The sequence below is a fragment of the Eptatretus burgeri genome, chromosome 8 (assembly GCF_056783735.1).
Source record: "Eptatretus burgeri isolate ZD-2024b chromosome 8, Ebu_testis_v1, whole genome shotgun sequence".
In the NCBI taxonomy this organism is placed as follows: Eukaryota; Metazoa; Chordata; class Myxini; order Myxiniformes; family Myxinidae; genus Eptatretus; species Eptatretus burgeri.
This window is the reverse complement of record NC_140968.1, coordinates 14,662,458-14,679,414: the sequence shown is the minus strand read 5'-3', so window position 1 is coordinate 14,679,414 and position 16,957 is coordinate 14,662,458. Positions and strand designations below refer to the sequence as shown.

Genomic DNA, 16,957 nt, shown 5'->3' with positions numbered 1-16,957 from the left:
TGTTTCCTTCTTTAGTTGAGCTCTGAGGCTCACTCGCCCCCATCCTTTCCCCCCTCCCCCCTTCCCTAGATATTTTTTCCTTCAGGTGGAGCATTCATTTTACTCTGTGTTTGGCACCACTCACAATTTGATGTGTTTTGAAAGCAAAGTGAGACCCCTCACCACCATCACCTCCACCCGAGGGGGCCCATCTCGAAATATTATGTCCCACGATCGGTTGTGTGTGGGCCCTTGTTGCCTTGGGCACCGTGGAATTGTACAGCCTTAATGCTGCCACTGGACATGTGCAAACAGCTCTCTGATTCTCTCTCTGTCAACACTGCTCATGCCTTCGCTCGCATATCATTACAGAAATCTATGTTTACAAATGAATGTAACAAAGCAAGCATTCCTTACAATCTGTTTTTAGTTGTTAGTTGAGCTTGAGATGGACATGCAATTTTTAAATATTTATTTATTTATTTATTGTTTTTTTTTTGCATCATGGCTTCATGACATCAACTGGAGGGGCCTCAAGAACAATTGTGGGAGAAATTGTTAGAATTGTGCAAATAAACAACTGCTTTTGCTTGTGCTAACAAATCTTATTTTTCTTCATTAAAAAGGAGTAAAAATTTGTGCAGAATTTGTTCTTTGTATGTCCAGGATTGGTGTTAGGCAGCGGTGACTGGCACCGCACTCTGCGTCGCTTTTCTCTCACTACGCTGCGTGACTTTGGAGTCGGCCGGCGTTCCATCGAGGAACGCATTTCAGAGGAGTCGGAGTGTTTCTTAAGACGCATATCTACTCTAGAAGGTAAGTGCCGAATCTCACTTTTATGACGTCTGCCACTGAAGGTGGACGGGGGTCATGTTTTCAACCCTGTTTGTCTTGTTTGTTTGTTTGGCAGTCTGTGAGAGGGGTATCTCAAAAACATAGGGATAGATTCAGATGAAACTTAGTGAACAGGTTACGTGTGTGACGAGGAATATTTGATTAAATTTTGGTGAAAATCCGGATCCTAGAATTTTTTCTATCCAAAACTTGGTGGATGAGTTGGTTTGGTGACGAGAACAAGCTGATGAGATTTTGGCTCAGGTCCAGATGTATAAACTGTTCAGTCTGGTGGAGATATGCGCTCTACCGAGTGCCCTTCTAGTTTAGATACGTTTCACTTTGCTATTTATTGAATAATACCAATGAAAGTACATTTAAAACATTTATTAACCAGCATGTTATACATTAGCCCCCATTGGACTTAGTCTGATGTGGGGGCTTATGGATTTGGTCTCAATTTTCGTGTGTGTGCGTCCACAACCATATCTCGGACATGTATGGACCAATTTTATTCATCCTTGGCACAAAGACAACACCTGATGGTATACATTTGCACGTCATTTTGCTTCACTATGTGATCAAAAATGGCCGACTGGCAGCCATTTTAGTTGTAAAAATCCCGATGTTGAACACGTCCTCAACCATTTCTCGGGCATGCATTTACTGATGTTGTTCAAACTTGGCAGGCAGACAACGAATGATGGCTTATATAAGCACAAAGCCGTCCCGGCTCTGATAGACCGATTACCGGGGATGAAACCCCGCTTATACTCAGACCCGGACCATGCTGGACCAATGTAAGAAGGGACAGAAACAGACTGGGAACATTTCTAATAAAGGTTTATTAACAGTAAAAAGACACAGGCAAAACTTAACGCGAATATGCAAGGAATATTTACAAGGATTCAAGCACGTACACAGTTCTACTTCAAGACGGGCCCACACGCAGACACACACACACAAAAAGAAAAGAAACCCAGAGTTCTTTATTGGACCCTCCAGCCGATGAGAGAGAGAGAGGGACCAGATGGGGGTCAGAGTTCGTGGGTACCTGGCTATCGGAGAAAGGGGGTACTCCATTCTGTGGCACCTGCCAATGGTCATCGGCCTGGTCCCAGTCGCACGTGGGGGACTCGTGGTCCGTGGAGGAGCTCGGGTGGTGAATAGTCGGGGTCCACGGAGGGAGGTCAAGGTCGCTCTGCCCTTCCTTGTGGAGGCCCAGCAGAGACGCGTTCGCCGCCTTGATGACCCTCTGCTCAACCCTCGTGACAGCAAAAACCAACTAAGAACTCGTAACAGCCCCTCGTAACCACTGCTCGCAACCACTCGAACTCCAGCATGACCCAAAATAACATGACCACACCCCCTCAGAACTCTCGACACTCCTCTCTACAAACTCCCCGCTGACTTTTGGGACCTGTATGTTGAATGCAAATGGTTTCCAGATCCGTAACAATATGATGTCTAATTTTTTTTTCTTTAATCCAATACGGCTGCCATCCCGTGTGACCTACGACATCAGAGTTCGCAATAAAATATCCTCCATTGGGGAGTCCCTCATATATTTATAGTTTTGCATCGATCAGACAAGCGGTTTCAGAGAACCATTTTTAAAGCTAAAATACATCGATACAGACACGGGTGTTTCAATCGTCTCACAACCCCTCCTGGGTGAGACTAGTAAACATTGAACAAACTGCTCTCAACTTACCTGTCATTCCTCCTCCCTCCATCCTCTTATTTATTAATTTATTTATTTATTTAAATTCCCTTCGCTCGTGATGTAAAGGATATTTCCTTTTTCATTTTATAGTCCTCCATACTTTGTTTTGGATTAACTACTTCTCTTTTATTTCTGAAGTGGTGCAACACTAACTCCACCATCCACTCAATCGTTTCAAAACTTGAGTTGTGCATTGGTGCCCCCACTCCACTTTTGAATCTTAAGCAAAATATTTTTTGCCAAAAAAGATTTGAGGTAACAGGTAAACCTTTTGTCATTCTGAAATGGGTACAATTGCACTAAAATGAGGGTGTGTTAGAGCTGGGTATCTTTTTCTTTGGTTTTGAGAGAACTTGAAAAGCAGGCTTCCCTGTAACCAAAGAAAGAATGTAATCGCGAATCTCAACACAAAATTAGCGATCTGCTTGGGTGGCAAAAATAAGTTAAAGTAAGTTTTATTATTTATTTATTTTTTTCCCCTGCACCCAATGCAACAGGATGAAGGAAGTTTCCCACATCAGATGTTGTGATAATTTATCACAGATTGTCTTAACAACCAACCATAGTTCTGTTGTTGAAATCTCTTTCCCCGTCCATTGTTAACTTTATCCTACAAACCTTGTGAATCACATCCAATCCAATATAAAGGTCTGTACTTTGCTAAAAGCAGTCTGTTGGCAGAGAACTTTTGAACTTAAAAAACTGAATAGGAACATTGATCAAACTTTCCTTAATCCCAGTCAAAGACCACTCTGGAATCCAATCATTGCATCTGAGCACTAGCGTAGTGATGGGGGGGGGCAAAGGGGTGGTTGCCCTGAGCGGCGCTTTTGGGGGGCAGCACATTTATTATTTTGCATTTATCCTTTTTGACTTGTCAGGTCAGGCCAGATCAGATCTATGACTTGTTACAGGTATCATGTAAACCGGTACTAACCTGTTCCATTGTCAGGTTGTTGGCGACAAAACTGTCTCCCCCACCAGGTTTTCTGGTGAGGAGGGTGTTTGGATATGGACAGCCAGTAGTATTAAAAACAAAACCTGTCAAAGGGCGCAGGAGCTCCTTGTGAGCCAACGGCCATCCATATCTAGTGCCCAACTGTGTGCGGACGTCCTCCTGCAGTTGGGTTACTTCTTATTTGGAGGTTGGTGGCAGGATTTGCACTCCAGCCACTGTAAAACCCTTCATTGTGCAAAACATTCCAGAAGCACAAAAAACAGCTGAAAACCCACTCCGTGGGAGTACCTCCTGTGCAGCTTCCCTCCGATGGGCAGCTCACCGGATGACGGGATTGGGGCAAGGCCTTCAGGATCCCCAATCTTTGATCACAGGAAAGAAACCACGGGGTAACATTCCTGGGTCAGATTGCAGGAGAGTGTGTCGGAGTGGTGCTGAGGTGTCTGTCCACCAGACGGCGGTCTCCTTGGGTTAACCTGAGGCGGTCCCTTCGGGTGGGTACCTGGAATGTCCTTTCCCTAAGAGAGTATAATCACCTGTCTGTTATCAATTGAGCTCAAGCGTTTGGACATTGGTATTGCAGCTCTCTCTGAGGTTCGGAGACCGGATTGCGGTGAGATCATGGTGTGTGGTTACACCGACTCTTGGTCTGGTCGCTCTGGTGGTTACCATGCCCAAGGAGCTGTGTCCAATAAGCTGACTCCAATGATAATTGAGGTAACACCGGTCAACGAGCGTATTATGAGATTAAGGATTCGTCACTTCTTAGGTGTCATTTCCCTGGTCTCTGTTTCTGCTCCGACTGAGGCGAGTGATCTCACCGTGAAGGATGCATTGTACACAACGCTCGAGTCTGTGGTTGGTCAGTGCCCCAGAAGAGATACACTTCTTGTCTTGGGGGATTTCAATGCATCGACTGGAACTGATGGGGATGGTTATGAGACACGTGTTGGTTCCCATTAGTCTGGAACTATGAACCAGAATAGCACCAAGTTCCTTGACTTTCCAAGAAGTCATGGACTTAGGGTGGCTGGTTCATGGTTTCAGCCCCCACAGGCTCATTGCTGGACTTGGTATTCCAACGCTGGTGGTGCAGCAAAGGAGATTGACCATGTTCTAGTTGATGGTCACTGGAGGATGATCCAGAACTGCAGGGTCTACCGGAGTGCTCACTTCCTCAATACTGACCACAGGCTTGTTGAAGCAACTCTTACGTTGCACCTTAAATCCAGGAGAATGGTACCATCCCAGCCTAGGCTGGATGTTGGCAAGCTCAAGGAAGAGAGGGTAGCTGAGGAGTTTGTGAACAGGCGGAGTGGACATTTGGGGGGTTTGGGTGCTTTGCGGGATCCTGAAGACTTGTGGAGTGCCTTCAAGATGACTGTCCTTGAGGTTGCCGGTGGATGTCTGGGAACTCACCATTGGGCGAAGAAGAATTTTGTCTCCCAAGGGACACTGAATATCATTGCGCAGAGTCGCACAGCCAGGCTGAATGGCAGAGCTGAGCCATTCAGGGAGCTGAGGCATAAAACTGTACGTGCACTAAGGGTGGACAAGGAGGCCTATGTGCGAGGAATCTGTGAGGGAGTAAAGCATCACCTGTGGTCAAGTGATTCTCCTCCTGCTTACAGGGGAATTCACGCATTGCGTTCGTGCAAGCCCATCCCTTGGTGTACTGCAGTTAGAGGAGAGGGTGGTGGTCTCTTGACAGAGGAGTCCGAAGTGAAGGCCCGCTGGGCCGGTAACTTTGAGCGGTTGTACCAGGCTGATCCACCAGCTGTTGAGTTGGATGTCAGGGGTGTTACAATCCCTGTTGCTGATCCTCCAATCAACTGTGGTCCACCTTCGTTTGTGGAAACACGGACTGCGGTGAACCGGTTGAAATTGGGTAAAGCTCCAGGGATCTGTGGCATCCATGCCGAACTTCTCAAGGCTGGTGGAAATGCTGCACTCGTGTCGTTGCATGCAGTTCTGTGCTCTGCCTGGAACACAGGCATCATCCCAACTGACTGGAAGTGGGGCCTTTGTTGTCCCTCTCTGGAAAGAGAAGGGTGATCGCCAAGACTGCAACAACTACCGAGGAGTGCCGCTGCTCTCAGTATCAGGTCAGGTCTTTGCTTGAATAATTATTGATAGGGTTCGCCACCATCTGCTTGAGCACCAGTGTCCAGAGCAGTCAGGCTTTACACTAAAGAGGTCAACGATTGACCGTATCCTTGCCCTTCGTGTCCTCACCGAACGCAGACGAGAGTTTCGGCAGGGGCTGCTTGCAGCTTATGTTGATCTCTGTAAAGTGTTCTATTCAGTGAATCGGGATGCCCTCTGGAGGATTCTCCATCTTCCTGGGGTGCCAGCTAAACTGATGAACCTGATGTCTGAAATATACTCTGGTACTGAGAGTGCTGTGAGATGTGGTGGTACCATCTCTGACTTATTTCCAGTTATTACTCGAGTTCGTCAGGGGTGTGTACTGGCCCCCACACTTTTCAGAACTTGTATGGACTGGATTCTGGGGAGGATGTCAGAAAGATCAAGCTGCGGTGCATCATTTGGGAATGTCAAGATCTCGGACCTTGATTTCGCAGATGATGCAGTCATCTTTGTGGAGACTCGAGATATCCTTTTGGGGGCCCTTGAGGTGCTGAATGAGGAGTCGGAGCTGCTGGGATTCTGGGTTTCTTGGGTCAAAACTAAGATCCAGGCATTTAATGACCTTGTATGCCGCTGTCCTGTCTCTGCCTGTTTGTGGTGAGGATGTTGAGGTCGTGGAGAGGTTCACTTACCTTGGCAGTGATATTAATGTCTTTGCTGGCTGCGAGTCAGAGGTCAGCAGATGTCTGGTTCAGGCCTGGGGAGTCATGGATTAACTGAATCATGGGGTGTAGCGCTTACGCTACCTGTGAAGAAGGATGAAAATCCGAGTCTACAGGTCCTTGGTGCTTCCAGTCTTGCTCTATGGATGCGAGACTTGGACTCTGACCAAGGATCTGAGATGTGGACTTAATCTCTTTGGTACCAGGTCTCTTTGGAGAATCCATGGCTATCGCTGGTCGGACTTTGTGTCCAATGAGTGATTGCTGAGAGAGACTCAAATGAGATTTGTTACCTGCATAGTCCACGAGCGTCAGCTGCGGCTGTATGGACACGTCGCTCGTTTTCCTGACACTGATCCTGCTCACCAGATTCTCTCAGCAAGGGAGCCTCGCGAGTGGAGGAGGCCAATGGAGCCGACCACGTGCCTCGTGGTTGCAGCAGGTTGATCAACATCTCAAGGAGATAGGGGTGGGTCAGATATCTGCCTGAGGGATGGCCAGACGGAGGTCCCAGGAGTACCGGCGGTAAAGTGGACACAGTGACGTGCTGCTCCTGTGCACGCTTCCATACCTGTCACGACCTGCCTGACCTTATCGACATTTCGTACCATTTTGCTACGGTGCATGAAAGCGCAAGCGAAGGGAGGAGTTGAACTTTCTAAATGGCCCCACCCTCCCTTAGCTGACCAATGCTTGCATCCAAGGATATCCCAGAGAGAGGTGGCGGGCAAGAAGGAGCACGTGGCATGCCAGGAAACTAAGTGGATGAGGCGTTCATGCTCATTTTAGTTCACCGTTCACATCTCATTATCGTTCGTATCTCATTTGTACAGGTGATTAAAGGATACGAACAAAAAAGCAGAATTTATTTGCACGATTTTTAAAGGTTGAAACTTAATTTTCTTTGAAATTTTGTCGGATAAAACCCTATAAATTCATTTATTTCATAAGCAATATTAGCAGAATTCCCCTTTTGAAGGTCGAGGGGTGGCGGGCTAATGCGACATGGCACTTCACTGAGGGGAGAAGACTTCGAAGCTGTGTTTGCTTCACTGAAGGTGAGGAAGTGGTGAAGTGGTCACACCAACTCCACATTTAGTAAGCCAATGACCGTTTGTAAAGGCAGAAAACAAAACTTTTAACTGTTTAATTGCAAATGTACTGTACCTAATTTGATTTGGAAATTGAAGGGCACTCTGCAGAGCGCATACCTCCACCACGTAACGCCTGATCCACGAGAACATATCGGGCCCAATACATGTTTGAAATATCATGCTATACATTACAATATATCGTTTTTGGCCCTGTCTCTCAATGGTGAAGAATCACGTTAAAAATTAAATAATTCTCGTATCCAGATCCGGATTCGGATCTTCACCAAAAGCTAATCATTTCATCCTTTCAACACACGCAACATGTCCACCAAGTTTTGTTTGAATCTGTCCACAACTTTTTGTGATATCCTGTGCACAGACAGACAAACATGCAGAAAGGGGTGAAAACATAACCTCCTTCACCTTCGGTGGCGGAGATAAGAAAGTTATTTCATTGGGCTTTGTGTTTAATTCAGCATGTGAGTTGCGAGGGGGCGGAAATTTGACATCTCGCCCCGAGCGTCATTTTTCCTCGATACGCTACTGGACCTGAGCATTTATTCATGCAACAACAATTAAAATGGATATCTTCCTTTCCCTTGATAGATATTTTTCCCACTATATCCGAATATTTTGTGAATATAACATTTTAGCTCCTGTCAAGATGTATATTTTTCCTCAAAAATGCGAGGAAATCCGAATCAAACTGTTAAATGTGAGATTGTTTGCATTCCTTGAAGTTCTTAATAAAAATCAGGGTTAAGATCAAAACAGTAATCTGGATTTTCTTGTCCATTGTTCCTTCAATGATATAAATTGTGACGAACATAATTGTCAAAAATTTGTGTTAATATATTTTTTAGGAAAAGCCTTTGAGCCAACATTCTTCTTGAACGCGGCGGTATCGAACGTCATTTGCTCTGTTATATTTGGTGACCGCTTCGACTACGACAATACCACGTTTGTGAAACTTCTTGCAGTCGTGAACGATGAGGTACAATTACTTGGAAGCATCTGGACTCAGGTGTGTGTGTGTCTTTTTTTTATATTTTTACATATATATTGTTACGGTTGTGGAAATTCACAGAACACCATTCAGGTTTCCCAGAGATCAGTTATGTCGATAAGTGTGTGTTCGGATTAGATTTCCCCACCGATGTCTAAAGGAAATTATTCGTGTAACCGGGCTGTGATCTTTGAGTCAGCCATTATTCTTTTGCTATCTTTATTTTGGAACAACCACTACTTCAACAACCTCAACAACTACTTCAAGAACCACAAAAGCATCTCAACAACCACGCCATCCCCACCACAGAGCAACCACAACATCGCCTCACCTTCATCTCCACAAACACCACCATCTTTTCGCCAGCTACGGCGAATCCCACGGACGAGCGGCATCTCCGCCGACAGACGCGGGAGCTGATGATTTCTACATCGTCCGCTTTCCACGGCTGATGATTTCTACCATGTCCGCTCTCTCCGCGTTTCGTGACGGATCAGATCAAAATACCAAAAGTGGCGGAGCCAGCGGGGGGTGAAAGGTCGAAGGTGGGGGATCAAACTCACCTCCCCGGACCTCATAAAAATGCACACTGGACCGCCAAGCTGTTCAGTTCTTTTTGCCTGGAGAGGTTGCCTGGAGTCGGTCTGGGTTCACCAAGCAGTGAATCGGGTTGAGTCAGTCTGCGTGCGCCATGGAGTTCGTCTGAAGGCTGGGAGCGGAGTCGAGCTGCAGTCTCTTTTGGAGTCGTGGTGCAGTCGGGTGAATACCACAAGGTTCGAGTCCAGTGGAGGGCAGTCGGAGCGCAGCGAAGCCTGGAGCGCAGCTAAGCCTGCAGGGCCGTGCAGAACTGCGGGAAGGTGGAGAAAGCCGGAGAGAGGTCGCCAGCCAGTGAGTCACCACGAGGGTGGCAGGTAACCAGCACGGTCTCGTGGAGCTCTTGCGGTCTTCACAGTTCCACGAACATAAAGGCCTACGGGTCCAGTCTGCCCTTTCCTTTCCTGGGGTTTTTCTTTGTATGAAAGTTGTGGCGCTGTGTCCTTAAGTAGAATTGTTATAAGTGTACGTAATAAATAGACAAACGGCTGTAGGCTTTGTTACTCGTGTCCTCTCCCTTAACCCCATTGCATTCATTGCCTTGACTGCATATGTGTGTAAATAAATGTCCTTGTTTAAATGTTCACCTGTTTGTTGCGTCCTTTCCTGTCATTGACTGCCATTATTACGTACGGAATATTAGCTGGCTTTTAAATAGCCGATAAAGTAATCGGATCCGGCGGGGCTTGGCGATATACAACCGCTCGGCAAATGGCAAACGGCGTGAGCTGCGTACAACGGCTCGTATCCGTACAGGTCCCGTCGAGGTGTAAATCCCCGACATTTCTGTCTACGCGCATACTAAGGTAAATCGACAATTTGGCGATCGGACCATGTCGCACGTGGAGAGAATAGTTGGCTGATCTACGGTGTGATTAAAAACACACCCGTAGCTGGATTTCGGCGTTGATCCGTAAGCCGTGACTGGGTTTGCCTGTCTGGTGGGCACGCGGCCGCGATTAGCTAAAAGCGGTCATTTGCACGCCGAGCGGGTGGGAAACCACAACAATATATATATATATATATATATATATATATATATATATATATATATATATATATATATATATATATATATATATATATATATATATATATATATATATATATATATATATATATATATATATATATATATATACATATATATATATATACATATATATATATATATACATATACATATATATATATATATATATAAATATATATATATATATACATACATACATACATACTAGCAAATGCCAGCCGTCACTTAATTGACAGTAATATTAAAGGGGGGGAGGGAGAAAAAGAGGGAGAGATTTGTAGGGAAGAGAGAGCGGGGAGAGTGAAGAGGTGACGGGGAACGGAGATGGGAGGGAGGGGTGGGGGAAGGGAAGACCGTGTGAGGTGAGAGGAAGGGAAGGCAGATTTAGTGGAGCATTAATTGTGATTCATACCGTCTCATCAAAATGATTCTGCATAGAATAACAGTGAAGATGGAAACAAAATAATGTCTGAAATCCATTTTCAACCATTCATACGATAAACATGGCCAGGAGGGAAACACCTCCTGGACACATCCGGAAACAAACTCCCGTCCGGACATGTCCGGAGACCAATACTGTCCAGATGTAACCAACATCTGGATATGTCCAGAGACAGAGAGAGGAGATGTGGGAGGAAGGTACTGCACTGTATTGGGAGGGGGTAGAGCAAGGATTGGACAGACAGAGAGAGAGAGAGAGAGAGAGAGGTTGGAAGAGAGAGAGAGAGAGAGAGAGAGAGAGAGAGAGAGAGAGAGAGAGAGAGAGAGAGAGATGTGGGGGTAGGGGAGTTGGCAGAATGAATATGTTATGCTTTATGAACAACACACACACACACACACACACACACACACACACACACACACACACACACACACGCTTGGCCAATAACATATTTTTTGGGGGAAATGGCAGGTTGGAGTCAATGTGATTACTGACTACAGTACCTATTGTATACAACCCAGAAACCTTGAGCACCTTTCACCGAAAAACAACGCTACATTTACATAGACGTTTCAGGGATATGTTCGCAAACATTATTCTTTATAAACAGCTGCATGTAACGGGTGGGAAAAAAAAATTGTCTCGGTAATTTAGAAAATACGGCAAACGCCTTGTAAATCTGGTGTTATTTCACAACACGATCAGGACAACGGAGCACGAACCACTCACAGGGCGGTGTGGCGCGGAAAAAGCGTCCGCAGTGAGAGAACTTGGCGTGGAACTGCTGTCGACAATGGGGCCTCGGTATGTGGCTTAAGCACTCATGCAAGCACTTCAACTCGATGGTTGATAAGGAATGCTTGGCCAGGCTATCGCTGCATACCAGAAAGGATCCCTTTAACTTTAAAGCCCGTCTTCACCGCGCATGCAGCAGTTAATGAAATAAAATAACTTCATCCACAAAATAGTTGCAGCTTCATGTAGAGCAACCCAGTGCCGGATTAAGGCATGGGCTTTGTGGGCTGCAGCCCCCAGGGACCTCCGCCAGCTGAAGGCCTCCTTGAGATTAAGTGAAATTAATTTACTGTGAAAAGTTACTTCATTTGTAAATGCAGAATGAAAGTATAAGTATGCTGAATTATCTCTTTAAAAAGGGCTCAATTAATATACTGTATAATATACTGGAATTTTTGTTCTTGCCCGTTATTCCAACTCGTTGGCACCGGAAATCCTGATTACAATGAGACGATCTCGTACTCGCGTAGGGCCTTAAAGCTGAAAGTGGAAGTGAATCTACATTGGTACTTAAAAGAGCATCAGATACTAGAAGGTCTGCAAGGGCCGATGCCACAAAAGCCTTGTCTTAAGGGTACATCTATTTTCAAGAAGCTTTGAAGTTAAAATGTAAATCAAAAGGTTGACGCACGTTATGAGGCAAAAGCTATACTCGGGCAGCTATCAAAACTGGAAACAGTTCTCTAGGCAGACTTCTGGGCTGTCATACTAGAGAGGTTCAATCAAATCAACAAATCACTTCAGCATGAAACACTGGAGCTTCAATCAGCTATTAAACTTCTTACATCACGACTGAAGTTTTTGATGTCACTGCGGAATCAGTTTGAAGTGTTTGAAAATAAAGCAAAAAATAAAGTACAAAATACGGAATACCACGACGAACAAAAACGAGAGCATAGGAGAAGAAAGCAAATCAATGATGGTAATGTTGAAGATGGTGCTTTGCGAGGAAGCCAGAAGTTTAAGGTGGAAACATATCTACCAATTATAGATGAGTTATGCTCAGCTCTTTCTCATCACATTGAAGCAGAGAAAAATGTTCATTCATTGTTTGGTTTCCTTGTCGAATTTCCAACAATGAACGATGAAGACATTTCAACAACGGCAGCCAAGTTTCAGAAGATTTACACTCAGATGACATCGAGCCTGAATTTGTGCCGGAAATTGTTCACTTTAAAAACTTTGTTGGGCAATTTGATGAATTCAGGGACAAGCATGAAACACCGCAAGCTTCTGATATCTACACCCTTGTGCTAAAAAATGGATTAACTTCTTCATTCCCTAATGTTGAAATAGCACTACGGATTTACTTGTGTTTAATGATAACTAATGCGACTGGAGAGAGAAGTTTCTCCAGGCTGAAACATATAAAGAATGTACTCGGGTCAACAATGACACAAGAACAACTTAACAGACGAGCTGTCATGGCAATTGAAAATGATGTTCTCAAAAATTTGCAATTTACTGATGTTTTGGAGAAATTTGTTACCAAGAAATTAGGCAAAGCAAATGTTTGAATTTTAATTTTGTTTAGCCTTGTCAAATAAATTTAATATTTCAAAAATTTATTTTAGTTTTGAAAATATCACAATATCTCTTCTCTTTTTGCTGTGTTACACTTGCCCCCATCTATGCGGACATAATGTTGACATTATGTTGTAGAAGTTGAATAAACTGATTTCAAGAATCCGAAATTCGATTTGCGTGCCTTTGTTAATTATCACTGGGGGCCTCACAGTATCTGTAGCCCAGGGGCCTACAAAATAGTAATCCGGCCCTGAAACAACCCTGGAGACATCACAAAGTTCAATCACCCGTGAAATAAACATTGCAGAAAATGCGCCATTTTGCCTGCTCGTCTGTGCACGTGTCGCGTGGTACATCGGTCCGAGGTACTCGCAACTGTTATAACTTTCTTTTAATATTTCCGTTTTTTACCAGCTTTACTGTGATTCCCTGTTGAGCACCTCGTGAAACATCTGAAAATATAGACAGATCTGGCAGATGCTATGGATAGGCAATTCCTCGGGGGACAGGATGCGAGGTCAAGCAGTGAATGCATTAAATCATGGAGCTCAATGAACCTGGTTAATATCGTTACATTTCTCAATTTTTTTTTGTTCACTCAATATAATTCTCCAAACAGTAGAAAAAGATATGTTTAATCCTTTGGAAATTTCACATTTTTTGGTGTATATGTGGAGGAGCAAACATAGCCTTGCTTGCTTAAAGTAAATAGGTTTATCGGCTTAGTTATAAGACTGGTGAAATCTGATAATTTAAAGAAATAACAACAGTTTTCGACACTTATTTAGTCTGGATGATATCCGATCCTCAAAACCGACATAATATTTTGATGATGTACTTTAATTAGTCCGTGAGAGTAGATCGTGGAAAATGGTCTCATATCATGTATGAAATCGCTCCAAGCTCCTAATTTGAAAAAGATAGTACTTACAAAAGTGATGTATACAATTATTTGTAGCGATGATGAAAAGGCTTTCGATATGAGTGAGGAAAGAGGAGAAAAAACAAGCTCGAATGAGCTAAGATCCTCGTCCTCTTAATGATGACGTCATAAAAACTAATATGACGTCATTGTGATGTATCAGGTTTGTGATAAATTATCTGTGCTAATGCCCGGCATGATTCCCGCAAACAAAATTCAAACACTTGCCTAGTTTCGGAGATAATGGTAAAGGCGATTTCCATTAGCGGCGATATTATGACGTCAACTTTTTTTCTAGGAACAATTTCCAACATTGGAGATGGTTACTGCCTGCGCGTGGGCTTTCTGCATATACATGGCAAGTTTCACGAAGATCCGATGAAAACTCTGGGCTGTGAAACAAAAAATGTCAAAAAATAGGAATAACGTCATAAAAATAGATATGACGTCATAGTGATGTATCATATGTGCGGTAATTCATCTCTGCTATTGCCCCGTTTGATTCCGGCAAACAGAATTCAAAAAACTTGCCTAGTTTCGGAGATAATTTTTAAGGCGATTTCCATTCGCGGAGATATTTTGACATCATAACTTTTTTCTCGGAGGAATTTTCAAAATCGGAGATGGTTACTGTCTGTGCGGGGAATTTTTACATATATACGCCAAGTTTCGGGAAGTTTCGATGAAAACTGTAGACTGTGAAACAAATGAAACAAAACACAAAAAATGTCAAAAAATAGGAATGACGTCATAAAAATTGATATGACGTCATAAAAATTGATATGACGTCATAGTGATGTATCATATGTGCGGTAATTCATCTCTCCTAATGCCCTGTTCGATTCCCGCAAACAGAATTCAAAAAGCTTTCCTAGTTTCGGAGATAATTTTTTAGGCTATTTCCATTAGCGGAGATATTTTGACGTCATAACCTTTTTTCTAGGAGGAATTTTCAAAATCCGAGATTGTTACTGTCTGCGCAGCGTATTTTTACATGTATAAGCCAAGTTTCAGGAAGTTTCGATGAAAAACTGTGAAACAAAAATGTCCACAAGAACAACAACGTGAGTAAGACTTCGAGATCCTCCACGAGGATCTAAAAATGAATTATGAACTTGTTTTGTTTGTATTATTTGAGGTCTGAAAACACTGAATCTTTGTTGTTATTTTGACCAGTTGTCATTTTCTGCAAATAAATGCTCTAAATGACGATATTTTTATTCGGAATTTGGGAGAAATGTTGTCAGTAGTTTATAGACTAAAACAAAAATGTTCATTTTACTCAAACACAAACCTATCAATAGTAAAACCAGAAAAACTGATAACTTTGCAGTGGTCTCTTAATTTTTTCCAGAGCTGTATACGTGTGTGTGTGTGTGTGTGTGTGTGTGTGTGTGTGTGTGTGTGTGTGTGTGTGTGTGTGTGTGTGTGTGTGTGTGTGTGTGTGTGTGTGTGTGTGTGTGTGTGTGTGTGTGTGTGTGTGTGTGTGTGTAATCACATTTGTTATATGTATAATCTCGTGCCAATGTGTGTGAATTTATATATATATATATATATATATATATATATATATATATATATATATATATATATATATATATATATATATATATACTACATATATATACTACATATATATACTACATATATATACTACATATATATACTACATATATATACTACATATATATACTACATATATATACTACATATATATACTACATATATATACTACATATATATACTACATATATATACTACATATATATACTACATATATATACTACATATATATACTACATATATATACTACATATATATACTACATATATATACTACATATATATACTACATATATATACTACATATATATACTACATATATATACTACATATATATACTACATATATATACTACATATATATACTACATATATATATACTACATATATATACTACATATATATACTACATATATATACTACATATATATATATATATATATATATATATATATATATATATATATATATATATATTTGTATGTATAATGGATGATATATGTTCAAGCCTTCGTGGTTCCTCACAATATTCCTCCTGCCCTCTTAAAACAGCAAAAAGGAGTACGGATCTAGAAGAGGAAGAATGTTGCATAATTTTATGATGCAGCAGAGTCATGATGTTCATACATATGAATATTTTTACTTTACAATTACCTCCAAATTTCTCTAAATAATATCAGCTGTGTTTCTCTTTGCTCAGCTGTACAATGCATTCCCTTTGCTTCGCTACATACCTGGACCACAACTCTGCATGGCGAGAGAATCGAGGAAGATTGCCAACTTTATTCAAGGAATGATTAGACAGCATCAGTCTGTTTTTGATGCCTCCAATCCCCAGGATTACATTGATGCATTCCTCAACAAACAGGCGAAGGCAAGTGTGTGCGTGCTCATGCCGAGTGGTGATTGGTGGGGGGGGGGGGGAAGAGATCTCCACTATATACTGATTTCAAACATTATTTTAATATTGAATTGTGCTCAGTGTTAATCAATAATTTATGAACTCCTTGGGCACAAATTCAATGGAGCCCTGACACCAAATCCTCAATGCACATGAACTTACACAATTGACACGAACCTCAGCTATTGCTGCAAGTCATTACGGTAGTGATGAGAAGGCTAAAGTGCCATTGCAAAATAAACTTGAAGGGCACTCGGTAGTGTGCATACCTCTGTCCTGCAATGCCTAATCCACGAGAACATATCGGGCCCAATACATTTTTGACAAGAAAAAGAGCAATCAAAGTTTGTAGACCCTCGCCAGGATTTGTTTTGCTTGGTGTTTGTGTAGTTTTGTGTGGTATATTTTGTGTGGTGTGTTACATCAGTAATAAGAGCCATAATTTGAACTGCCACTTCATAACTGCTGGCAATGATGACTGTGTACCAAGACATCCCACTTTGATTGGACACTTGACCCTGACTCATGACGTTTATTGTTATTCACTTGAATTCAGAATGGGATAAAAATAAATTCAATTCAAATCAAATGGAAGACCAAATTGGTACAGTCCTGCATTGGAGTCATCAGAAGGAACCCGAACAAGCAAAAAGCAAAGATGAAGTCATCAGGAGGAACCTGGATGGTATTATATTAGCATTTTAGCTGCTTTTCCTCTTCCCTCAAACCCATCGAGGCACAGCCAAGTAAGCGTTGTTGAAAAAAAAAAATA

At 42.5% G+C, this 16,957-nt stretch overlaps 1 protein-coding gene across 2 annotated transcripts in view; it reads left to right on the top strand.

Moving 5' to 3' along the window:
- Nucleotides 1–16,957, top strand: part of LOC147021162 (cytochrome P450 2F2-like) — a 53,957-nt gene that overhangs the window by 8,675 nt on the left and 28,325 nt on the right. Inside the window, exons 4-7 of one of the 2 annotated variants that reach the window (XM_085891006.1) lie at nt 646–795; nt 8,268–8,428; nt 11,185–11,283; nt 15,985–16,158. In XM_085891006.1, coding sequence (XP_085747132.1) covers nt 646–795; nt 8,268–8,428; nt 11,185–11,283; nt 15,985–16,158 — 584 coding nt within the window. The remainder of the gene's footprint in view (nt 1–645; nt 796–8,267; nt 8,429–11,184; nt 11,284–15,984; nt 16,159–16,957) is intronic. The other variant, XM_085891007.1, reaches the window with a different exon arrangement.